This window comes from Lutra lutra, chromosome 2 (assembly GCF_902655055.1).
Source record: "Lutra lutra chromosome 2, mLutLut1.2, whole genome shotgun sequence".
NCBI classification, from domain to species: domain Eukaryota; kingdom Metazoa; phylum Chordata; class Mammalia; order Carnivora; family Mustelidae; genus Lutra; species Lutra lutra.
This window is the reverse complement of record NC_062279.1, coordinates 182,794,920-182,821,753: the sequence shown is the minus strand read 5'-3', so window position 1 is coordinate 182,821,753 and position 26,834 is coordinate 182,794,920. Positions and strand designations below refer to the sequence as shown.

The 26,834-nt window shown below is 38.3% G+C and overlaps 1 protein-coding gene across 8 annotated transcripts in view; it reads left to right on the top strand.

Annotated features, from left to right (window-relative positions):
* The window catches only part of FRYL (FRY like transcription coactivator), a 263,771-nt gene that overhangs the window by 85,703 nt on the left and 151,234 nt on the right, over positions 1 to 26,834 (top strand). For 5 of the 8 annotated variants that reach the window (XM_047719247.1, XM_047719246.1, XM_047719244.1 and 2 more), the window contains one exon: positions 7,723 to 8,285. The exons of 2 other annotated variants lie outside the window; for them this stretch is intronic. In XM_047719247.1, coding sequence (XP_047575203.1) covers positions 8,213 to 8,285 — 73 coding nt within the window. In that variant the 5' untranslated portion in view covers positions 7,723 to 8,212. Of the gene's footprint in view, positions 1 to 7,722; positions 8,286 to 18,042; positions 18,049 to 25,385; positions 25,388 to 26,834 lie in introns of those variants that run through there. One more of the 8 variants, XM_047719251.1, reaches the window with a different exon arrangement.

Sequence of the window (26,834 nt, the reverse complement as noted above, 5' to 3'; positions counted from 1 at the left end):
AGCATAAGAAGAGGGAGGGCCCAAGGGAGAAGCAGACTCTCCCTGCAAGCAGAGAGCCCCATGTGGGGCTCAACCTCAGGACCTTGGGATCATGACCTGAGCTGAGGGCGGACACTTAACCCACTGAGCCACCCAGGCACCCTGGACTTACTTTGATTTTAATCTGTTTTTTCTTTTTGGGTTTAAGCATAAAGATTTATTCTTTAGGAGGTACATGCCAAACAGATTTGAGAGTTGCTCTTGTCCCCTCAGAGTGTCTGTCCCCGATCACGCTAACTCAGTAGGGCCTCATCTGTTTTTTTATGTCAGGAGACCTACTTTATTACCTTCACAGCCCTTAGTCACAATTTGTAATTTTATATTTGCATGTTTGTATGTGGGGACTTCCTCCCCACCCCCAAACTCCTAATCTGTACCATTGTATCCTAGCCTTCCCAAGGGCACACAGATCTGTTTTATTCATTAAATTATCATTTAGCATTTGGCAGGGTGTTTCCAGTGTTTAGACAACTTATATCTAATATAATGGGTGACATGGTTGGGCTTAAATGTATCTTGTTCTTATTTTCTATTTGTCCCATCTGTTTTGTTTTTACCCCCTCTTTTGTTGCCTTCTTTTGGACTAATTGTATATTTTTTAATTGTAATTCTACTATTGGCTTTTTAAAAAACTCTTTTTTTTTTTTTTAAGCTAGTTGCTCCAGAGTTTACAGAATGAATTTTGGCTTATCACAGTCTACTTTCAAATAATAATAACATTTAATGTATAAATGTAAGATCCTAAAATCTTCTATTTCTCTCCTCTATTCTTTGCACTGTTGTAGTCAGATTTTTTATTTTTACATGTTATAACCCTGACAGTATGTTAACCACTTCTGCTTTAAGCCGTCAATTAACTTAAAGAAATTTAAAATGAGAGATAAAGGGTCTCTTTCCCTGCAAATTACCATTTCTGGCATTCTTCCTCAATTGTGTGAATTCAATTGTTCATATGATCCTGTTTCTGCCTGAAGAACTTTCTTTAACATTTTTTGTGTGCAGATCTGTTCGTGACAGATTCTTTCAGCTTTTTTTCTGTGTCAGGAAAGTTTTGCTTATATCGTTGCAAGCTATTTTCACTGGGTATAGAATTATAGGTCATCCGGTTTAAGCTGTAAGCTTTTCAGCGATATCATTATGGGTGAAATGTTACCAACCAGAGAAACACATTAGAGACTCAGTGCCTAGGACAGAGCCTTGTTGGTTTCAGACGAAACATCTGTGTTGGTTTTTATCTTTTTCCTCTGTTTGTAAGTTATTTTCTTTGACTTTTTTAGATTTTCTCTTTGTCATTGGTTATTGGCAGTTTGCGGTGTGCCTTGCCATCGGTTTTTGTTGTTGTTGTTGTTTGTTTGTTTTTGTCTTTGTTTTGTGTTCTTGCTCGAGGTTTGATGACAGTTTGGAATTTGTGGGTTTGTAGGCTTCCTCAATTTTTGAAAGTTTTTATTTATTTATATTTATTTTATATAATATATATATTATATATATTATATTTATTTACATTTATTTATTGAAAGTTTTATTTATTTCTTCAAAGAGTATTCTCTGTTCATTCCTCTCAGATTCCAATTACACATACATTGGACTGTTTGATGTTGCTCCAAAGGTCACTGAGGCTTTGAGCTTTCTTTTTTTTTTTTTATTGTTTTGACATCAGTACTTCAGTTTGGAGCTACTGTTTCCATTTCTTCAAGTTTACTGATTTTTTTCTTCCCCCAAATTTGATCTTTTGTTGGTCCCATCTAGTGAATTTATTGTTAAGGACAGCATGTATTTTTTTTTTATCTTTCAAAGTTCTATTGGAGTCTGTCTCTTATATCTTCTGTTTTCTCTTCGTGAGTTCATCAGTCTCATATTTTCTCTTCATTGTGTTTATTTTTTTCCTTTAAGTCCTTGAGCCTATTTATAATAGCTTCTTAAAGAGCACTTATGCTGATATCCATCATTTTGGTCATTTCTAGATTTCTGTTGACTGATTTTATGGGTCATATTCTCTTAACATCTTGACAGATAATTTAAGAGCGATTTTGAAGATTTTAAATTATAATTTTTTCTTGGATGCTGGACATTGTAAACGTGACATTGTTGAGAGCTAGATTTTGTTATATTCTTTTAAAGAGTTATTTGTTCTGGAAGGCAGTACTTGGAGATAGCTGAATCCTTTGAGGCCTCTTGGATCCTTTGAAGCTATGTTAAGGAGGGCTTAAAGTAATCTTTAGCCCATTACATTTCTGAAGTATCTATAGAAAGCCCTGGCTATTCAACTAATGTAGTTTCTTAGGCTTTTCTTATTTTTAATTGCCTTGATAATGCTGAGGAATATTGGTTTGGCAATTTGTACACTCTTCAGTTTAGGTCTTTGTGATTTTTTTTTTCATAGTTAGATGGAGGTGATGGCTTTTTAGTAGGAAGAACACAGAGGTAAAATGCCATTTTCATCATAATCATATCAAGAGCATGTACTCTTATCACAGATGATGTTAACCTTGATCTCCTGGCTGAGATAGGTTTCTCTAACAATAAAATCACTCTTTTCTCCCTGCTGTCTATATTGTACCTTTGGAAGGAAGCCACCAAGTATATAGCTCACGCTTTTAAGGGTTGAGAGTAAGGCTCCTTTTTCTTGAGAGTGAATTATCTACATAAATTATTTGGAATTCTTCTAAATATGTCTCAGAGGTCCATGAGGCCATTCTCAGAGTTAAGGATCTACTCGAAGGACTCATAGGACACAGCATGTAGTTGTACTCACAGCTATGATTTATTATAACATAAGGGTACTACACAAAATTAGCAAGTAAAAAGGCATGTGGGGCAGAATCCAGGGGAAACCAGGTGCCTGCTTCCAGAATTTTTTCCAGAAGCATTAGAGAAGAGGGAGTTGATTTCCCAGCAGTGAGCTGTGACATCCAGGTGGCATGTTACCAATCAGAGAAATTCATTAGAGACTCAGTGCCCAGGATTATTATTGGAGCTGGTCACGTAGGCATCCCCTGCATGGCACATCCCCAAATTTTAGACTCTGAGTGACAGCAGATGTCTAGCATAAACCATATTGTTCGTACCAACAGTTTAGGCTTAGTGAGCCATGCTTTTTAGTCCTGTGAATGGTGGGGCCCTCTGAAAATCGAAGTTCTTAGATGGTAGCTATGAGCCAATCTTATAAGCAGACATTTCAAAGGATAACAGACCTGCTAGGTTAACTCTTTTCTGTACAATGTGAGATTTGTCTCTTCTCTCTTAGTTAGTTACTTACTTATTTAATCATTTATTTATATCTGTGTAGACTCATGGATATTTATTTTATACTTGGGATTCTATTCCAAAACTACATCGTTTATTTTGTTGTTCAAATTGCTACAGCTTTGGCTCTTGGCAGCTCTCTCAGTGGGCTCCCATATCCTCTTGATATACCCACATTATTTTGTGTTTTGAACCCTTTCCTACTCTCTGACCCTACGAAAGATGTTCTAGGCTTATCATGTGCGTGCTCTGGCTTTAGGAATCCACCGTTTACCCAGGGAGCCCTGCTCCCTTTTTGTAGTGAAGTTTTAAAATGTTAAATTAATTGTGGAAAGTTTGGAAAATATATAAGAAGTAAGTAGAAAAGTAAGTGCACTAAGAAGCAAATGTTAATTACTGACATCATTATAGATAATTACTGTTAACATGTTTTGTTGCATTACTTAATAAGAATCCAAAGAAAACTCTGAAGAAATTTTATAACCATTTTTTTCTTTTTTTACAAATTTTATTTATTTTTATTTTAAATTGGAGTATAGTTAACATACAGTGTTATTATATTAGTTTCATGTGTACAATAGAGTGATTCAGCACTTCCATACAACACCTGGTGCTCATCACAAGTGCACTCCTTAATCCCTATCACCTATTTCCCCCATCCCCCCCCCATTTTCTTCTTTGTATTTCATGTATAGTATTAATTACCTAGCAGACCGGAGAGACTCTTTCCTTCTATACCTAAAGCCTTTCAATCTCTTTTTTTAAACTCCAGAAAAGATAAGGACTTTTTGAAGAGGCTGTAGAAGGCTCTAGGAGTGATAGGGTAGTTGAGCTTTTATATAGAAAGACTTGCCAAGTTTCTGGGTTTTATCATATTATAATTGTTTTGGATTAGCAGTTTAATAATTTCGGAGGTATTTTAAAAAGTGTCAATATAGGGACGCCTGGGTGGCTCAGTTGGTTGGGCGACTGCCTTCAGCTCAGGTTGTGATCCCAGGGTCCTGGGATCGAGTTCTGCATCAGGCTCCTTACTCTGCCGGGAGCCCACTTCTCTCTCTCCCTCTGCCTGCTGCTCCCCCTGCTTGTGTTCTCTCTCTCTCTCTCTGTCAAATAAATAAATAAAATCTTAAAAAAAAATGTCAATATTAGGGATAATGCTTATATTTTGTACCTTTTTTAAGGATGTTAATAATTGAAGACTTTTATTTCCTTATAGATAAATTTCAGTGAATTGTATGATAGTTTCTATTAAATCCAAACTCCATTATATATTGGGGAACATTTTGTTCAGATCCTATATTTAAATGGAGTATTTCTGAAGGATTTATTGAGATTTTTTCCTGGTACACATTCTTTTAGTGTATTAGAGTGTACCTCTATCTTCCTTCTACTTAGACATGTTAAGCAAGTAACTAATTCCATGAATCCCTAAAATGCCAGTGGAAAGGGCATGGAATTAAATCGAAATTGATTAAAAGGAAGAGGGAAACCTACTTTCTAACTCCTTGAGGTCAAGAGAACTGCCATGGTCAACCTTTGTACATAATGCTTTATATTATCTGGTCCAGGCCAAGAGGCTGGTAATATTGAAATTGTGAAATTCTTAAAAATATTCTCAATCTTATTTTTATTTTTAAAGTCTCATCTTTTAAAAGCATTCTTTAATATATTGTAACCTAAATGGTGGAAAGGAGTAGAGTTAAAGGAAGTGATCCAAAACAGACTTTTCTGTTTTGCCAAGGATATGCCATTGAGAAATGATATCTATCACTATCTTCCCATGGTGAGGATACCGAAAAATATATACGTATGATACAACTTGGAGAATTCTGAAGTTATAGAAGGAGTAAAATCGAGGACTGATGTTTAGACTGGTCTTCAGCAAACCTGCATTAAGCCCTAGGGTATGTGTTTTTGTGATTAATCTATAGATTAAAAATAGAGAACTCACTTGAAGAAAGGTGGGAGTATTATTATCTGTGTAATATGAAAATATGACTAGTAAACTGAGGAATTGAGAAAGCATTCAGAATACTGTAGGTCTCTGCTACCCTAGTCTTCTAAAAGGGTTGTTGGGCCCATATGTAATTATGGGTGGATATGTAGTTCTTCTGATTAATACTTGAGTGATTTGGGTGATAACATTTTGGGAAGGGTTAGAAAGGAAATACTTATTCCATTAAATGTTGTTTAATTTATCATTAATATTTGGAGTAGTAATATGACTTATTATTTGCATTTCAGAATAAAGTTCAGAGCCCAGGCTCTGCCCATACAAGTGGGCTTGTCAAATTATTTCCCATATAAATGGGAAGTGCCATTTTCACTCCCCCTCTGTCTATAAGGAAATCCTGATGTCAAGTAGAGCTTCCAAAATAGGCCCAGAAATTGATTTTATACATCTGTGTCCCAGAGAAGCTGTAGATTTGCCTTGGCTATATTTACAGAGTAACAGACTGATTAGATATAATAGAAACTGATATATTCTTTTAGATCCATGCAGACAAAAGTTAGGCAGAAGAAAATGCTTTTTTTCAAGGTTGTGAGAGACTCGCCCATTATTTAATCTCTACCCCCCACTCTCAAAAAAGTTCTCATACTCTCATGTTCTATAGCATGTTCATTTTGCTAGTTATGGTTCATATATAACTATAGTTATAGTTATATACAGTTCATTTAGCTAGTTATAGTTTTTAAAGGTTTACTAGAAATGAACTTTAACTATTTTCGTGGGCCATTCTAGCCAAATGGTGTTGAGTAGCTTTTAAGATTGGTGAGGCTAGCAGGCTTAGCTCAATAGGGGTAGAAAAAATATGGCAAAATAATCTGGGTACATGCCCCCTAACTTGTCTGCTTACTGACATGGTTCAGTTCTGAGTCTTGGCGTTTAATAGCATAGTTTGCTTGGGTCTAGATCAGCTTATTCCCTGAATCTGATAATAGTTGTTCAATGAAAAGAGGATTGTATTGTCAAATCACTTTAGGGAATACTTTAATTAAAGAGAAAAACTGGTTTTGTATACCACTCAGAGCCCTTTGTTAATATGCATTGTTAATGTATAAGAATGGAATGTAGGAAGTCGTGCTTTTGGACTGTGGAATCCCCTTCATTCATGCGACACTGAGTCATTTGTGTTTAATTTGACCAGGGGGAACCCTGCTCTTTACTGAGGTCTCTGATCCAGAAGATGTACCCAGACAATGTGTTTTGGTCCCTGGGGGTCTGTTTGGTTAGCCTTTGCAGCCCTGGTTTGAATTTAGGTTTGGGGCCTGTTCAGGAGTAGGAATGGCTCAGACTTACTCTGTATTTCTTGAACTCCTCTGAAGAAGCACAAGCTTTAAATGAAATTCCCAGCAGTCCTGTTACCTCCGACTATGTCTTTTTTTTTTTTTTTTTTAGATTTTTTTTTAATTTTATTTATTTGACAGAGATCACAAATAGGCAGAGAGGCAGGCAGAGAGAGAGGAAGGGAAGCAGGCTCCCTGTGGAGCAGAGAGCCCGATGCGGGGCTCGATCCCAGGACCCTGGGATCATGACCTGAGCCGAAGGCAGAGGCTTTAACCCACTGAGCCACCCAGGCGCCCCGCTCCGACTATGTCTTAATGGCTGGGATTCTCTTTTCCCCTTAGTGTATGAAAGGATGTTCTTTCAGCTTTGCATAGAGTGCCTAGCCATTTGGCTATGAATAAATTTATTCAGTTATGCTTTGATCATTGAATTTACTTATTCCTTGTGGTATTTAAAGGATACAGTAGCATAAATGGGTCAATTCAAATATATTGCCACATATGGAAAACCACATGCTCTCTTGACCTTCAGCATCCTAGTGAGCTAATTATGGGGTCCAGACTTTTTCTTCTGACAGTAACAAAAAATTTGTTGGGTTTGATTAGGGAATTTTCCTACTCTTTTGAAGAGCAGATAGGCTTCAAACAGTGTCCGTTTCCAGTTTCAGAACGATTCCTATGGAATACAGTTTTGAAAATGTGCATTTTATTTGACCAGAAGATCTCTCACTATTCGTTGATATTCCGACTGTGAGATTTCCTAGGGGAATTATGTGCTCTATTAAGAATAGAAGGCCCTATGTTTTGAAATAATCCCATTATTATAATAGAGTTCGCTCTTCTGAATAAGTTGCATGCAGCAGAGGAAACTTTATCCTGAGCTGAGCAGTTTAGAAGGCTGATGGGGGCTCCGCCACAGCGTTCATTACATCATCTTTTCATCCCATTAGCCTGCGTTCTCTCCGGTGGGTTAAGTGAGGCAGTGGACTCTGTACCATTAGCCTGCTGAGAAAGTCACTGTTTGCTGCTTGGGGGTGGAGAGAATGTACTCCCAAAATCACCTAGAGAAGACTGATGTTGGAGTGGGATAAATACCACCGATCCTTTTTTTTTTTTTTTCTTCTTCTTCTTACGTTTGGTCGGCTGTTCTAGGAAGTAATTTAAAGACCTTCTGCTAGACCCGAATTTGTTTTGATCCCGAAGGCCCTTAGTGAGAAAAGTTGGCCTCCCTTGTCTGTTTACTAGCAGTCAGTAGTGAGTGACTCCACTGGAGGCAGTGGGAGGCACAGCTCCTCAGAACGGCAAACAGGAACAGAAGCGGAAAAGATCATTGGGGCCACGTGTATGGCCACCTCAAGAAAGGTGACGCTGTCCTTCAGGCCACTTGTAATAAACTCGTAAGCTTTTATTCAACGGGCGAGTTCATCTGCATTCAGCAGCCTTTCCACTATAGTCGTGCGTCACTGCGAGACTGCATGGTAATGAAGCCAAAGCACTGTGGGCCAAAACTCTGCTGCTTGCGAGAGGAGAAGGGACAGCGGCTTGGGGAGAGAGATCAGCACATCCGCGGCTGCTGCTGCTGCTGCTGCTGCTGCTGCTGCTGCTGGGGCCGTTCCTGCTGCTGTAGCCCAGTTGAGACACAATGTTGAGCCTACAGGATTCTGTGTTTTTTGAAATTAGCATAAAGTCCTTGTTAAAGTCCTGGAGCAGCAGCTGTAAGTATAAATATTCCTAAATGGGAGAAATGCTGATGTATGATCATGGCCCTTCCTTGCATGCTAATTCTTTAGACCAGTCCAAACGCAAGAAAAGCTGTTGAAAATAACACGAGGAGTATTTTCTTGGATGGCAATCAGGGAGACGGATCGAAAATCTGGACGTGCACACGCTGGGCAGTTGTAAATACCGGCAGTTAAAGAGTCTGAGGCTGAAATTGACCGGCGTTGGTTTTCTTGGTAATCTGTATCATTCTGGCAAAGTTTCTCTCAATTGGTCCAGTACAGGGGGGGAAATGACAGATAGCCTCTGATCTCTGCAGGGTCATCGGATCCCAGTACTATTCCACAGTTCTGTTAGGACAGGATGTTTGCTTGAAACCACATCAGCTATCCGAAAGCATCAGACAATTTAATATAATGATCATAACTTTCCCCTGTTCCTATAATTGAAGTTACAGTGAGTAATTTTCGTGTATATAGTGAATTTTCTGCTAAAGAATAATGTTCAAAGTTTAGATAGCTCAGTAAAACTAACGTCACTGAGTTACTATTTTGTCTGTAATTCCCTTCCTAATACATAGGTTTGGCAGAAATGCTGATTTTTTTTCAGTATTTCTAGTTTTTTTTCCAGTGGTACTTGTCTCTGAAGACCTGAGAGCACTTATAGCAATGATTTATTACCATAGCCTGTTTTTTTTCCTTTTTGGTCAAAATTACCTTGATAATATGATACCCAACTAATGAAGTACTCAAACAAAGATTCTGTTGTAATGTCTGTTTCGCCCAAAGAAAACTGAAATGTAGAAAAAAAATATGACTCTTCCAAGGTCATACAGTGGCAGAGAACTGGAATTAGAACCCAGTTGTTCTTGCTCCCAACTGTGCTTCTGGTGCCCGAGCAAACTGATGAATAAAAGATGAAAGACTATATTTAATTTTTTCTGGTTAACTCCTTACCAAAATATTTATTTGGTGTAGTTTTGTTTTGTAAGCAAATAATACAGACGGCCAAATGTTGACATGGGGGAGAAAACCTCTTAAGGTAAAGCCTTATGGAGTATAATTTGAGGAGATTTGTGTTTTCCCAAATAGACTGCATTTACAATCTCCGTATTTCTTTTATTTTTGATCTGTAAGGAATTCTTCCATATGGAGATATTGTTGTGCCAGATGGCAGAAAGTTATCTTAGTTCTAGGAAAGTTTCTAAGTGAATTAAAATATTGGGAGAATTATAACTGAATTATAATTACTAATTTAAATTAAATACTTTTACTACTGCAAAGGGGAATACAAGAATGCATTTTTACTAAAACAGACTGTAGTTTCTAATCTTTCTTTCCCCCCATCCCTCCTTCCCCCATCCTCACCATGTACTTTTTTAAAAATAATAAGACAGTTTTATAGTGAGAAGGAAGCTATAATTAATGGGTTCTTCTATAGGAACAGTGCCTTAGATTATATCACAGCAGCTTGTCTTGTAAAAACTTAGTTCACTTAGATATTTTTGAATTATGTGGTTATTTTGTTTTGTGACCATTTAAACATTTCTTCATGTCATTGCCTGAACCGTGTATTTCTTCATGTCATTGCCTGAACCGTGTAACCAGCCACCGCCAAATCTCATGTAATCACATCCCCTGAATCCAAAAGTGAACCCAAAACAGATGTTTGTAAAACCTTTACTGTTAGCTGTTAGTAATATAATGATTCAGGTTGTGGGCATCCCTTTGCCCTTGGCCGTTCATGGTACGTATCTCCTGAAGGTGTTCTTACAGTTGTAAAGCGATAGGTTAATATTGAGAAGACAACACAAAGTCTCACTGTTCACTGAGGCCCCCACTAGGTCTGTTCTAGCCCTGGAAATTGGGAGAATATTTTTCTTTTACCATTTATCTGCAGATGGTCTTTTTAAAATCTCCCCTTAGCCCTATTGTATTTAAAAAGAAGAGAGAGAAGATTAAAATATGTTTAAAACCCTAGAAAAGGACAGCAGTTATCTGTCTCTGCCGAGGACTGTGTTAAGAATCCAGCACTTGCATCGGCCAATATTGACTGAGCATATACTATACTGTAACAAATGGACGTGATCTTTGCTCAAAAGGAGCTTCTAGCTTAGTCGGAGTACTAATATGCATAGGACGTTAACAGTAAGGAAGTTCAGTGAGCATACTTGCATATATATCACGTCTTACCACGTGACTGTTACACATGAAAAGAATGGGGGGTACAAGACCGAAGGAATCCTATTGGACCACAGGGGACACCCCCTCGTGGTAGACAGCACTGCCACCCACAGTTTCCCTGAGCCAGAAAGCAGGTTTGGGTTCACAGCCCTCTCACCCGTACACCACCTACCCTCCATGCCTTTTATCCACTTACCAAGATGTGTCTTGCACAATTTCCTTAGACTCTCCTGCCTTCTCTTGCCAGAGCCACCTAACTTAGTTCAGGCCTCTCTTCCTTATCACCTGGAATACTGTCATAGCTTCCTTTTTGTCCTCATAGCCCCTTCCACGGTGCGGCCAAGGGCTACTTCTAAAAGCCCACTCTTAAAGTCTCTCCCCTCCTTCACAGTCTTTTTTATCGCCTGGGGGATGAGCCCCTGCTCATTCTGTGTCTCCTGTTGCTAGGCTTGCCCAGTTCCTGCTGTATTTGTGCCTTGTATCTGCTGCTACCTTTGCCTGGAGTGCGCCCCCCTTGTCCCCTCCGCCCTCCTTGTCCCCTCCGCCCTTAGGCCTGCTTCAAAGTGAATTCTCCATCTTTGAAGACCCATCCTTTTCTTCACCTTACACATCACGGAATCATGCTTATTATCACTTCCTTCATGGCTTTCTCTACCACTTCAATGTAAGCTCCCAGAGGGCAGATTGTCTTTTTTGTTCTTTGCAAAGTTAATACTTCTTTGTATACTTAATGCTTAGTTAAGTTCTCATAACCGTGTAGGCAACTAAGAGCAAGCTTGGGGATGCTGTCATTTTTGTTGGGTTGAATTAATAACAGGAAAAAGGAGGATAAATATATGGTCCCTCTTCTACTATGTGTTTATTATTATACTAGTGAGGTCTCTAAGGGGAATAGTTCCTGAAGCAGGAATTTATTAAATGATACCTTAGTGAATTAAAAAAAAAAATTCAGCATTTTACTCAATTCCATTTAGTGAATTTCCCAGGAAGAATAGAGAAAAACCCAATTTATAATAGCTTTTGTGTTAAACAACAACAACAAAAAAAAAGGAAATGGGAAATAATTTTCCCATTAAGTAAACTGTATATTTCAAATGTTGCCCTTAGCGTTGGTGGTATAGTGGTGAGCATAGCTGCCTTCCAAATGTTGCCCTTACTCTCCTTAAAAAAGAAAAATTAAATTTTTTGTCATTGAACATAACTTAATAGCAGTGCATGTTATAGTTCTTGATCATTAAATGATAGTGTTTCACGTTTATAAGATGCGTTTCCCATGATTTGTATTATTGTTAAATGCTACATTTTATATTAATCGCGAGAGGCCCTCTGGTTTCAAGGCCTGCTTAGCTGGCAGAATGTTGATACAGCGCTGCTAAAGTTTGATTATAGTCGAGCTTACTTCTTTCAGTAACAACAATGAAGTGACATTCATATGGCCTAAATTCAGGGTTTTGTCTTTGTGCCAACCATTTTAGGCATTACTTCTTTTAAAAACTGAATCAGGAACATTCTGTTAAACCAGCTGTGTAGTGAGGATGTTATCATTAAAAGATTGGCTTAGTTCCCTAAAATTGCTAAGACAATGCAAGATTCAGTCCTGAGATCTATTCAGTTACACATCTGCAGTGTTAATTATGGTCACACACACATTATCAATATAACACCTCTTGTAAACATATTTATAAGATTTATTTTGCATTCATAATTTTACAACAGCTAGTGTTTCAAAAAGTTCAGTTATCCCAGACATAGAGGAGATACGGACTTATTTTTAACCACAATTTTTATAAATTAAAATATGAATGAGGTATGGTATGTTAAACAGTCTGCATAAATTACTTGGGCTTTTGCACAATGAACAAAGTTCACAGAGTTTTTAACGCTCAGAGATGTTTTTCCTGGATTGCAAAAATAGTAAATGTCATCCCCAGAGGCACAATTATGCATTTATCTAAACTTCAGTTAAAATTTGTATGTCTTTTGATTGAAATATTACTACTTACCATGTATTGAAGTAATTGTGAGTCAGGTATTGTGGTAAGTACATATATTGTGTGTGTGCGTGTATGTGCATATACAGTCAAGTTATGTGTACATACATTTATTCTATCTCATGTAAGCATCTTGAAAATTTGATGGAGCAAACTATTATTGCCATTTAAAAAATATTGGGTTTATGATATGTAAGATATCTATAATTCACATCCTATAATGTCATCCTTTTAAAGTCTGTCATCCAGTAGTTTTTAATGTGTTAACTAAGTTGTACAACCATCACCACTCTCTAGTTGTAGTACATTTGTGATTCCTAAAAGAAACCTCATACTCATTAATTTACTGTCCATCTCTACGGATTTGGCTCTTTTGGACATTTTATGTAAATGGAATCCTAATAGGTGTCGTTTTGTGACTATCTTCTTTCGCTTTCCATATTTCCAAGGCTCATCTATTAGTAGCATGCATCAATTTATTTCATTACTTTTTCTGACTGATGATATCCCATTGTATGGATATACTACATTTTGTTGATCATTCGTTGGTAGAGAAATTGCTGTTTTTTTAATAGAAGAGTAAATTGGTGTTCATATAAGTTTAAGAGCAGTAAGAACACCCCCCAAATACCCAAACTCCCCCCACCCAAGTTTTATTGAGATGTAATTAACAAATAATATTGTCTACGTTTAAGGCATGTAACATAATGATTTAATATATATGTACATTGCAAAATAGTTACCACAATGAGATTAACATCCATTACTTCACATGGTAGAATTTTTTTCCTTGCGATGAAAACTTTTCAGACCTACTCTTCTAGTAACTTTAAAAAATACAACACAATATTGTTAATTCAATATTTTCAATAGAGGATAGTTACCATTGTACATTACACACCAAATTCTCTAGCTAACATCCTTTAATTCTTCATGTTTCAATGGAAAGTCATCCCCGATCTCTAGTGATACTTCAGAATTAACAGTTTGGGGGAAGGGTGTGTGGGCAGAAGGGATATGACATGGTGGGCAGTAGATGACACATGACCAATCTGGCTGGAGTGGAGAAGCATGGGAATGAGCTGGAAAGGTAGACCTGGGCCAGAGCGTGTCTTGAAGACTTAACTATGGATTTGGAGAACTACTGATGGACTCCATGACAGTGGTTGGGATGATCTCATCAGGCTAATGTTTTTCATGGAATAGCGGTGGGGGTAGGAAGAGAGAGGGAGGTACTGTGTATGAGAAGGAGTTAGGATGTGACTGCTGCAGATCAGACGTGAAAGGAAGGTTGAACAAATGAAGAACATGTCATTTCTTTCTTTCTTTTTTCAGCAAACATGTATATAATGCCTACTACATGAGTAGGTACTCTTCTGAGTGCTTCATGAAATAGGAACTCATTTAATCATGGCTATGAGAAATATTTAAGAGCTGGGAACAATAGATATGGGAGGTGAAGGAGATTTTTAACTAAGTTTCTACACATGAATTCGGTAGGGTAATTTATGTTCTCAGTAACGTTAATTTCAGAGATGGAACCATTGAGAGTTAAAATTGATCACAGTGTAAAAGAATCACTTATTGCTTGTTGCCAAAATACTCTCTCATCCCTCAGAGAAATCTGTCTGCTTTGGGAAATGAAGCTGAGACAAAGAAGCCAACTCATTGTGCTAAGTGAATAGTTTGAACTCTGTGATGGTCCCTGAATTTAGAGTTCCTAGCTGCAGACATCATTGAATTTAGGAATCGTGGGTCTGCTTTATCCATTTAGGAAATACAGATTCTAACTCCTTAAGCTAGTTTTACAAACTCATTTGGCACAGATACTTTATTTTCTTCTTCTTCTACTTCTTTTTTAAGATTTTATTTATTTGTCAGAGAGAGTGAGAGTGCGTGAGTGAGTGGACAGCAGGGGAAGCAGCAGGCGGTGGGAGAAGCAGGCTCCCCGCCGAGCAAGGAGTCCCATGTGGGACTCGATCCCAGGACCTGGGATCATGACCTGAGCCGAAGCCAGGGACTTAACTGACTGAGCCACCCAGGCGTCTTGATACTTAATTTGTGTGTGAGAAGTGTAACTGATTCTATAACTCATTAAATATTTAGTTTCATGGTTTGTTTGAAAATTTTGTATTGGTAAGTATTAGAATAAAGCATATAATGTACTCATGAGAAAATTCAAGGTGGAAAAATCTAAGAGGAATGGTCATAATGTTCATAGGTGTCTAAGATTATTCAAAAAGGACAGTGTAGGGGCACCTGGATGGCCCAGCTGGTTAAGTGTCTACCTTTGTTTGGCTCAGGTCATGATGCCAGGGTCCTGGGATCGAGTCTCACATCGGGCTCCTTGCTCAGTGGGGAACCTGCTTCTCTCTCCCCCTGCTCTTGCTCTCTCTCTCTCTCTCCCCCACTCAAATAAATAAATAAAATCTTAAAAAAAAAAGACAGTGTAACATCTGTGGCAAGTTTCAGATCTGCTCTTTCATAAACCTGGGTGTCATAACCTTCCCCTATTTGTACCTTCTGTTGTAGTTGTTTCTAAACTCCTTCTTGGGGTGCTTGGGTGAGTCGGTTAAGCATCCAACTCATGATTTTAGCTCAGGTCATGATCCCAGGGTCATGAGATCAAGCCCCTCTCAGGCTCCACTCTCAGCATGGAGTCAGCTTGAGTCTCTCTCTCCGTCTCCCTCAGCCCCTCCTCCATACTGCATACTCAGATAAATCTTTTTAAAAAGAACATAAAACCTCTGTCTTATTATCAGGCCCTTGGTCCTATCCTATGCTAAGATGGTAAGTTTTGGAGAGCCCTAGCTTTCTTGTCCAGACAATTCAGTATCGGCCCAGCCTCACTACAAGCTTTGGCCTGACTTTGTTCTTCATTTCTAGTGTCTGGGCTGCTACTCCTTCTTGTGTCAAAAGAATGTCAAAAGAATGGAGGTCAACGCCCCCACCTCTACTTCTTGGTACTTCTTCCTTCCAGAGCCTTGCCTTGTCAAACTCTTTGTAACTGTTTCCATTAAATACAGGGTTCTGCTTTGCTCCTCAAGAAAATGAAGTTCTCATCCAAAAACAACTATTAGGACCCGAAGAGAATCAAGTTCTGCTGATGTACCTTTTTAATGATGAGATACACCTCCCTTATCACATGTCCGTGTACTTCCTGTTCTTAGACTTTGTGGAACATATCTGTTCGCTAACATGTAACTGTTGTTCTTTCATGGGTCTCCATGGTGCTTTTTACCTGTTATCAGACTCTTTCGATGCCATGTTCTGCCTCCATTACTAGATTTCTCAACTACCTCCAGCATGACTGATGTTCAGCCATTATGCATCCTTATGGCTGTACTGGGATTTGTAGTCAGAGTCAGTTCTAACTGTCCCTCTGTACCAATTGCTAAATATTTGAAATGTGACAACTGACAGGTACCTGGCCTACATTAGTGGTTAAGCACCAAATCATTATCATTGAGTTCTGGCTTGTTCCAATGTTCCGAGACTGGCCATATTCTTTTAGGTTTCTTTTCTGGAAGGAACCATGTTTATAGTTTCATCACATTGATGAGACAGAGTTTGCTAGCCTTTTGCAGGATGGAATGGGCTTTGTTCTCTTAATTATTCCTCCTCCTAATCTTTTTTTTTTTTTTAAAGATTTTATTTATTTATTTGTCAGAGAGAGAGAGAGAGAGCGAGCACAGGCAGACAGAGTGGCAGGCAGAGGCAGAGGGAGAAGCAGGCTCCCCACAGAACAAGGAGCCCGACGTGGGACTCGATCCCAGGACGCTGGGATCATGACCTGAGCCGAAGGCAGCTGCTTAACCAACTGAGCCACCCAGGCGTCCCCCTCCTCCTAATCTTTAATGCATGATGTCACAGGACACAGCCTAAGTGGAATTTCTTATAATTTTATTTTGAGTCTTCTAGTTGATGGAAGCATGGTGTTCCCCAATTTAAAAAAAACTTGCTAAAATGAGTAAAGTTTTAAGGGTTTTTTGAAAAAGAGAATTCAAGAGAAATCTGTTTGGGGGAAGACTGTGGAAGCCAAATTCCAAACTGTCAGACCCATTTCTATTAGAAGATAATGCAGTGGAAATGTGATGGCAGTTCATAGTAGAAAATCATATGGATGGTTTAGAAATAATGCATGTATTTATAGACACCTGTGGCACAGAAAGTGAAAATAGCCATAAAAATGAAGGATGAATTAATACCTATTAACAGTGTAACAATTTATAAATTATATATGATAAATGCAGATTTACCTTAAATGCATTAAATGAATATTTTTTGTTTAAAATAATCTTCACTGATGTTTAGAGCAGCTTTAGTCATACTTGCCAAAACTCGGAAGGAACAGAGCTGTCCTTCAGTAGGTGAGTGGGTAGATAAACTGTGGCCCATCTAGACAATGGGATATTAAGTGCTAACATGAAATGAGCTGTCAAGCCATGAAGAGATTTGTAGGAAACTTAAATGCATTATTACTAAGTGAAAGAAGGCAGTCTGAAAAGCGTACATACTGTAGACTTCCAACTATGGATGTTCTAGAAAGGATAAAACTATGGAGACAGTAAGAAAAGTAGTTGCCAGAGGTTAAGGGGAAGGTCAGATAAATAGAGCTCAGAGGATTTTTAGGGCAGTGAAACTACTCTGTAGTATACTATGTTGATGGATGCCTTTGTTCAAACCCATAGAATATAAAACACCAAGAATGATCTCTATGGTAATCAATGGCTTTTGGGTGATAATGACGTGTCCATGTAGGTTCATCAGCTCTAACAATTGGACCATCCCGGTAGGAGATGTTGGTAATGGGGGAGGCTATGCATGTGTGGGAGCAGAGGCCTATAGGAAATCTCCATTCCTTCTTGTTTTGCTGTGAACCTAAAAGTACTCTTTAGAAAAAAAAAAAAAAAAAGTGAAGTCTTAAAAAAAAATTGAAAAACTAAAAGCTTCACAGAAAATGTTGGGGCAATATATGAATGAATCATTCTTATTGTAGGGAGACTGTGGAAGAAAAGAAAATGATGATTCCAAAAAATGGCCTTAGTAACACCCTTGAAGGTAAGGCTAGTGGTGCATTTTTGTGCAGAATACAGAGGCGTGCATTCCACGGTTTGATGGGCCTGGCCTCACTTGGTTCAAATCGGAGTCACTTTGGCTGCTCTGTGACATTGTTAGCTCATCCGCTAAGAAGCACAGGTAACTGTGAAGGAAGTTTTTTCAGGAGTCCACGCGGAGTATTCTCTCTCTCTCTCTTTTTTTTTAAAGATTTTATTTATTTATGTGTCAGAGAGAGAGGAGCGAGAGTGAGCACAGGCAGACAGAGGCAGAGGGAGAAGCAGGCTCCCTGCCAAGCAAGGAGCCCGATGTGGGACTCGATCCCAGGATACCGGGATCATGACCCGAGCTGAAGGCAGCTGCTTAACCAACCAGGCGTCCCACACGCGGAGTATTCTTAATGCACTCAAAGCTTAAGCATGCAGGAAAAAGAAGGCATTCCTTTCAGTACGCTGGGGTTTGGTGACTAGACTGGTTAGAGGATACAAGGCATGGGGAGGGATTGACGTGATGGTTCTTGAGTTCTCGTCACTGAAACCTCACCCCTCGAAATCACCGATAACGGGAGGCAGGGGGTTCATAGGGCACCAGGATACGTGTTTTGGGGCGTGGTTTGGGGCGTGGTTCGGAGAGCAAGGGGAAGGGGCTGAAACCACGAGAGAAAAAGCAGTTCGTCGAGATTTCTAGTTTGAACTGGAAGAACGATGTATGACTTTTTAAAATTAGGTTTTTGAATTGTTTTATTGATCCTTCACTCTGCTTCCTAGAGCGTTCCCCCAGTGACATGCTTTTATTTAACAACTCTCCGAATTGCCTGATGGATGTTATTCGTGGTTATTCTGTACCCAGGTTTCCTTATTTCTGGTGTTTTTGAAACTTTCTATTGATCAGAATTAGTTTTAAGTAAAATCACTGTAGAGAACCAACTGTTCCACCGAAGATGAATAGTGTAAGGCAATGATTCTCAACCTTGGCTGCGCCTTAGAATCGGGATGGGGGCTTGTCAAAATCTTACAGATGCCTGGGCCTCCCTCCAAAGATTTTGATTGTGATTTAAGGAATTACCAGAGAAGGCCAGCAAAGACCGGGATCGGGTCAGAAAACTTGACTTTGCCTTAATGGATATGAAATCTTTTTCAGGAGGTGGAATTGTAATAAACAGTCTGACAGAGACAAGTTTTTAAGTTTGCCAATTTACTAATTTACAATGAGAAATGTGCCAAGTGGGTGTTAATGCTAGGGCTGGCGGGCACTCCTTCCCTCTCCTTGTGGGGTAGGTCATAGGAAGCTAAATTCTAATCAGAAAGTTGCATGGAAAGCCTGCAGATCAAAGAAATTAATATCCGTGGAGCTTCCTTTAGGGGCCAGAATACTCATCTTTTTGTTCAGCCTACTGGACTGTACTTGGATGGACGTTACATTTCCGTCAGCAGTAGGTAAAGTGTTCAGTTTCTCTGTACCTTGTCAACAATAGAGCTGATTTTCTCTTTAATATTTGCCAGTCTGATGTGTAGACAATGAAAGCTTATTGCTACTTTTGATTTGCATTTTCTGGGTATACAAAGTTTGAATATCTTTTTCATATATTGTCTTTTCAGATCTGTTCTTATGTGAATTGCCTAATTACATTTTTTTTTGCCAATTTTTGTCTATTGTGTTGTCTTTTTCCTGTTAATTTCTAAGAGCTCTTTGAATACTTTATATTAGCTCTTACCTACATTATATTTTTTTCCAAATTTGCCCTGTCTTGTTTATGGTATTGTTTGCCTCATGAATATTTAAAATTTTTATTTGGTTGAATGCGTTAATCTTTTTAAAATAATTTTGGGTTTTCTACCTGGGCCAACAGTCTTCTCTCCCCTGGATTCTCTATGTTGATTCCTAAGTTTTTTCTTTAAAACATTTTAAAAACTTAAAAAAACTAATTTTCAACATCCTGTTAGTCTAGACTTTGCTTTTTGAATATAGTGTATTTTTGTCAGATGCATAGTCAGGTGATATTCCAACATTATTACTAGATCATCTTCTTCCTTCTGATTTTGCCCCTGTTGAATTCTTATTCTGGGATTTTTTAGGAGGCTGTCTGGTGTTTTACATTAATCTGATTTAGCTGTACTTACGTTTACTGAATTGATTACTGTTATATTATGTTCTGAAATAGTTTTATATTTTGATGTAATGTTTCAAATATAGTTATAATGTGTTCTGATTATAGTTTTGTGGTTTTCTGATTAGGAGATTCTCTCTTTCTCTCTCTCTCTCTATATATATATGTATTTATTTTATTTTTTTGACAGAGAGTGAGCGAGTGAGCACAAGTAGGCAGAGCAGTAGGCAGAAGTAGAGGGAGAAAGAGGCTCCATTGAGCAGAGAGTCCCATGCGGGGCTCGATCCCAGGACTCTGGGATCATGACCTGAGCCAAAGGCAGATGTTTAACCAACTAAGGCACCCAGGCGCCCCTCTTTATATATTTTTTTAAATAATATTTTAAAGCTTTTCTGGGATACATATCAGTAGTAACAAGAAATCCTCATTATGTATACCCTAAGATGGTTTTTTCCCAGTACAACTTAAAAAAATAGTATTGAAATCTTAAATTGGAATTGTCATGATTGATATATTAATTTTGTGAGAACTTACAATGTGTGACCCTTACAATAAAAAGTATTCTTACCCACAAATAAGTCTTTTCATTTGTTCAGGTCTTCTTTTATGTCCTTTAAGAGCTTCTCTTAGGGCACCAGGCTGGCTTAGTCAGTAGAGCATGAGATTTCGGATCTTGAGGTCATGAGTTCAAGCCCCATGTTGGGTGTAGAGATTACTTAAACAAAAAAAAAGAGGTTCTTATAGTTTCCTCGATAAAAGTCCTGTTTTCCTTTTTAAATTTATTGTGACTATTTTTATATTTGTGAAGAGAAGATTTTTATCTACTTTCCTTTCTAGGTAATTATTGCTTTAATAAAGAAAGCTTTGTTTCTTTTTCAGTATTTATAACAATGATTTAATTTTTTTGTGCTGTTGCATTTACTTATCTCTTAACCTTCTGATGTTAAGTAATAAAGCAAGAGCCTGCATTTTTGTTTAGTTTCTGTTTTTAATTGAAATAGATTTGGTGTGTTGAAACCCAGAATGGTGTTTGCTCCTCATGTTTGGTAAATAATTTTGTTTTCTTTGTCTCTGGCCCCTCAATTATCTTTAGAGTGCGGTTATATCTCTTTACCTGCTTCTGAAGGGTGGGCCATACAGTTACAGTGCTTTCAAGAGTAATCCCAAGAGTGATAGAAGGAAATCTAAGGCAGTCTCAGCCCTTGTGAGCCCCTCTTAGTTGGCTCCCAGTTAAGATATTAGGAGGAAACCCCTCTGGTCCTTGTCTTCTCCCACCGTCTCAACCTCATGGGAATGGAGGATTCAGCCCCCTTATTAGACTGCGCTCAGCTTCTTGGAAGGCAGAGAAGATGGTTATACATCCATATGTAGTTGGTGACTTCCCTCAGGCCCTGAGTCTACATATATTTGCTGGACAAGGTCCTGCAAGGTCCTGGTGTTCCCATATTCCCTTTAGGGCTGTCCTGTCCCGATCCCCAGATTCTTGTCCCACTAGAAGAGGAAAGTCTGCCACAATAGCTTTTTTCACTGGCAACAAATGTTTTTATGGGAGGAGGAGAGGAGAACAAAAACGAAAACAACTTTCTTGTTACTACTGATACCTACCCATGGTTGAGATATAACTCAACCCATTCATTTTCTGGAGGGAAAACAAAAGCTTAGAAAGGTTAAATAATACGACCAAGATTATAATGATACCAAGTAGCCAAGTCAAGTTTGGGCCCTGGTCTTCTGACTCCTGGGTTCATGCACATTTTAAAAAAATACACACATTATTTCTAGATTTTTAGAATAGTTCCTTAGCTGAGTTTCTGACGGTTCAAAGAGTACAAGGAAATAATAACCTCAGGGAGATTCTAGCTGAGTGAATAATGGATTATTTAGAGATAGGTCATTTTTCTTGAGCTTTATAATAAGCATTATTTCTGTAGTAGACTTCAAGTAAAAAACAGTGGAAATGTGCCAAGGATGTCATGGGACTTCTATGTTTAGAAACTGTTTTCAGTAGGAATAGTTTAGAGTAGGATAAATAAACATTTTAGGAACAGATGTCCAAAGAACAAGCAAAAGTCTTAATTTTTCTATCCATTGAAATTCCACCAGAAGAAAAAAATGTTGGACTGAATGGTAAGAAAAATGATGGCATTCACACAATAGAAATTCAAAGTATTTATGATTAGAATTAGTAAGAACTACATACTCTGATTTTAAACATTAATAGCTTGAAGAGTGAATAAAAATTCAAATCCAAAAAAAGAATTCTATAGATCTCTTATGAAAGAAAGTATACTTTTGGGGGGCAGTTGGGGTACACAAAGGAAAATAAATAAATGATGATATGCCAGGTTCCAGACAAGAAGTCTTAATTAAGATGTCAGTTTTTTCCCAATTACTTTATGAAGATATGCATAAGCCGGGAAGTATAAGTGAAAAACAGTAGCTGAGAAATTACTGAAAATGGTGAGTAAACAGCAGTATTTGTGCCAACAGATAATAAAGCCTATGATAAAGGTACAGTAATTAAAAGGAGGTCCTGATACAAAAGCAGATTTTAAAAATTTGATGCTTATATTTTATTATCTCACCATGATCTTTCTACATTTGTTATTATGAGACTGTAGTTTCACTGTGTCATTAATTTGGTAAATTTGTGATCAAGAAAGGGATCGCAGCCTATCACTCCTCAAAAAGACAGGTATCCAGGTACGAGATTTAAAGGAACAGTCCAGTACAAATAGGCCTAAGAGGTATTCACAGCCTATGTTCTAGACCTAATTCACCTCCAGTCCTTTTTCTCTTTAAAGAATCTCTTCACAGGGCACCTGGTGGCTCAGTTGGTTGAGCATCAGACTTTTGGGCTTAGTTCAGGTCATAATCTCAGGGTCGGGGATTGAGCCCAGTGAGGGACTCTGTGCTCAGCGGGGAGTCTGCTTGAGATCCGCGCCCCCCACCGACCCCGCTTGCCCACTCTCTCTCTCTCTCTCTCTCTCTCATAAATAAATAAATAAATATCAGTCTTTTAAAAGAAATTTCTTCTCTCAGCTTCCCCTCTATGTATATAACCAGGCAGGGCAAAGCATCCAAAACCAAAATCTTTTTGTTGTTGTTGTTGTTGTTTTGTTTTGTTTAGGATTTATTTATTTTGCTCTATTTACTTATTTATCACTCCAGATAAAGTCCAGTTGGATGACAGATTTAAATGGGAGAAGTAAAACTAAGTAGATAAAAAGGAGTTAAAAGAAAATATAGGCAAATATCTGTCAAAGTGGGAAAGCTTTTTCTTTATAGCCCACTTTATGTAAATGAACTTGAAGATGCAACCAACAGATTTGATTTGGGAAGTAGTTATTCTAAGCGAATAGTATGTTAACGATCTAGACCTTTAAAGAATTTAAAAAAAAAAAGGATGTATTGAAATCTGGTGATTCTCAAGAAAGTAAAGCCACTGATCTGAAAGTTCTTAGGAATTGAGGACCTGACTTCATTATTTCATGCCCATGTGACAAGCGACTTTAATTAGAAGTCAGCTTCCTCATCCTAATTGGACAGTAATTTGAAGAGGTATATTCTGGATCTAGTCCCTGCTAGGAATTTTACCACCTCGCTGTTAAACCCATGGTGGCTTGAAATCAGCCATGATGACTATATTTACACAATAGAAATGGGCAAATGATGTGAATCAGAATTTTTTTTTTCCAGAGACATTTACCAGCATATCATTTGAAATAGGAATAAGTTTGTTAGAACCACAGAGAACAAACTGATGTTTACCAGAGGGGAGCTGGGCGGGAGAAGGGCTGATAAATGTGATGGAGATCAAGGAGAGCACCTGTGGTGATGAGCACTGAGTAACGTGTAGAACTGTTGAATCACTGAATTGTACACCTGAAATGAAGATAACACTGTATGTTAACTATACTGGAATTAAAATAAAAAATTAAAAACCAGGTTTTTTAGGGTAACAAGATTATATGCAAAATACCTTGATAACATTTCTGTCAAATAAGATGCGAGTTTCCTGCATTTCTGAAGAAATTTTGAGATTACAGCAAGCTATGTGTGTGTGCACTGAAGTCATCAAATGACGCTTTCATATTATACCTCAACACCCACAGCATACCTATTATTTATCTTTATTTCCTCTTCTGATACAGTTGCTTCCAAATGTGCAGTTTTTCTCTGGACAGTTTGTTGAGAGTTTACAACAACCTAACTGGCCTCACCACCAAAAGTTGAAATTCGCTATTATTCCCTGATACTGATTTTGCTTAACTTTGTTTCTCCTTTCAGTCTACCATGTAACCTGATTTGTGTTTTTGACATTTTTATTTTTAATTGATTTATAATCTGTTTCCTTTCTCTCAGCTTGATCCAAGTACATTATTGTTTTAAGCTTTAGCTTGAGCTGTTGTTTATTTTGACTCTTCCCAGGCGTCTTTGGTTCTGGCTGACAGGGATAGAATGGGCTTTTCTTTTGGTGTTTTTTGTTTTTTGTTTTTTTAAGATTTTATTTATTTATCTGAGAGAGAGAGAGCGCGCGCACAAGTCGGGAGGATTAAGAGAAGCAGGCTCTCTGCTAAGCTGGGAGCCCCACGAGGGACTCATTCCCAGGACCCTGAGATCGTGACCCGAGCCGAAGGCAGATGCTTAACTGACTGAGCCACCCAGGTGCCCCTTCTTTCTGAGTTTAAAAAAAAAAAAAAATTAACAGACTTTATTTTGTAGCGCAGTTTAAAATTTACAGAAAATTTGAGCAGAAAGTACAAGCAGCTCCCAGGTACCCCCTTATCCTGTCCCCATTTCTCCTATTATTAACATTTTATATTAATGTGATATAGTTGTTATAATTTATGAACCTACTTGACACATCATAATCACCCAAAGTCTATAGTTTACATTAGGGTTCACTCTTTGTGTTGTCTATTCTATGGGTTTTGACAAATGTAATGATATGTTCCCATCATTACAGTATCATACAGAATAGTTTCGGGATCCTCAGAATCACCTGTGCCCCCCTATTCATCCATCTCTCCCTCCAACCCCTGGCAATCATGCTGCTTTTTACTGCCTTCAAACTTTTGCTTTTCCTTTCATGGCATACAGTGGGAATCATGTAGTTTTTCGGATTGGCTACTCTCGCTCAATAATACACATGTAGGTTTCCTCTAAGTCTTTTCTTGGCTTAATCATTCATTTTGTTTTAGCACTGAACAATATTCCATTATCTGGATGTGCCAAAGTTTATTTTTCCATTCACCTACCGAAGGACATCTTGGGTGATTCCAGGTTTTGGCAGTTATGAATAAAGTTGTTATAATTATCCATATACAGGTTTTTATGTGGACATGTTTTTAACTCCTTTCAGTAAATACTAAGGAGCGTGGCTGCTGGGGTCATATGGTAAAAGGATGTCTGGTTTTGTAAGAAACCTCTAAACCATCTTCCAAAGTGCCTGTGCCATTTTATATTTCCACCAGTGATGAATGACCGTTCTTGTTGCTCCACACCCACCACCGACATTTCATGTTTTTAATGTTCTGGATTTTTGGCCATTCCAGTAGGTGTGTGGTCGTATGTCATTGTCCTTTTAATTTGCAGCTCCCTGAAGACCTGGTGTGGAGCATCATTTCATATGCTTAATTGTCATCCCTGTGCCTTCTTTGTTGAGGGATCTGTTCAGATATTTGGCCCCCTTTTTTTTTTAATTGGGTTATTTTCTTGTTGACTTTTAAAAATTCTTTATATATTTTTGGATAGCGGTCCTTTATCAGATATATATTCTGCAAAGATTTATTTTCCCAATTTGTGCCTTGTCTTTTCATTCTCTCTCACTTTTAAAAAAATATTATTTATTTGTTTGAGAGAGAGAGAGAACGAGAGCGAGCACAAGCAGGTAGAAGAGCAGAGGGAGAGGGAGAAGCAGACTCCCTGCTGAGCAGGGAGCCCACTGTGGCTCCATCCCAGGACCCTGAGATCATGACCCGAGGTGAAGCTGGACACTTCAACTGACTGAGCCACCCAGGCGCCCCCTCTTTTCATTCTCTTTACAGCGTCATTTGTAGAACTGAAGTTACTAATTTTAATAAAGCTCAACTTATCAATTTTTCTTTCAAAGGCTTCCATTTGGGTGTTATATGTAAAAAGTCACTGCCAAACCCAAAAACACCTAGCTTTTCGTCTGCCTTATATTCTGGGAATTTTGTAGCTTTTTATTTTACATTTAAATCTATGATCCATTTAGAGTAAATTTTGGTTAAAGGTGTCCGCTCTGTGTCTGGCTGACGATTTCTCTTCCGCCTCTGGCCGTTGATGTCCAGTTATTCCAGCATCATCTGTGGAAAAGTCTCCTTTTCCCATTGATTGCCTTGCCTTTGTCAGAAAGCGGTTGACTCTGTGTGCATCTATGCCTGGGCTCTCTGTTCTCTTCCACCAATCCGTGTGTTTTTTCACCAATACTACACTGTCTCTTTACTGGAACTTTTTTTTTTTATGATTTTATTCATTTGTCAGATAGAGAAAGAGCACAAACAGGGGGAGCAGCAGGCAGAGGGAGAAGCAGGCTCCCTGATGAGCAAGGAGCATGATGCAGGGCTCTATCCCAGGGCCCTGGGATCATGACCCGAGCCAAAGGCAGACGCTTAACTGACTGAGCCACCCAGGGACCCCTTTCCTGGGACTTTAAAGTGAGCCTTGAAGTCCGGTAGTGTAGGTCCTCCAGTTTTTTCCTTCTCTTTCAGTGTTGTGTGGGCTGTTCTGGGTCATTTGCATCTCCATATAAACTTTAGAATCAGCTTGTTGATATCCACAATAGAACTTGCTGGGATAGGCTTGCTTTTACAAACTAAAAATTTTGGTTTTGCTTTTTAAATTCAGAAATATTTTTTACATTTGTTCTTGTTCCAAGGCCATTTACCTCATACTTTTTTTTTTTCCTTGGGTGATCATCAAAATTTTTATTGTTAGCTTGTGTAAGTAGTAATAATAATAATTTTTCAAAAAAAAGATTTTTTTTACTTGAGAGAGAGGAATTTGGGGGAGGGGCAGAGGGAGAGAATCAAGGTGAGGCTTATAACCCATGATCCATAACCAAGATCAGACCCTTAACAGACTGAGCCACCCAGGTGCCCCACCGTGAAAGTAATAATTATGATAGTAAGCAGTTGTATGGAACTTTGTTATTCTTCTGCATTTTTATACATAAACATA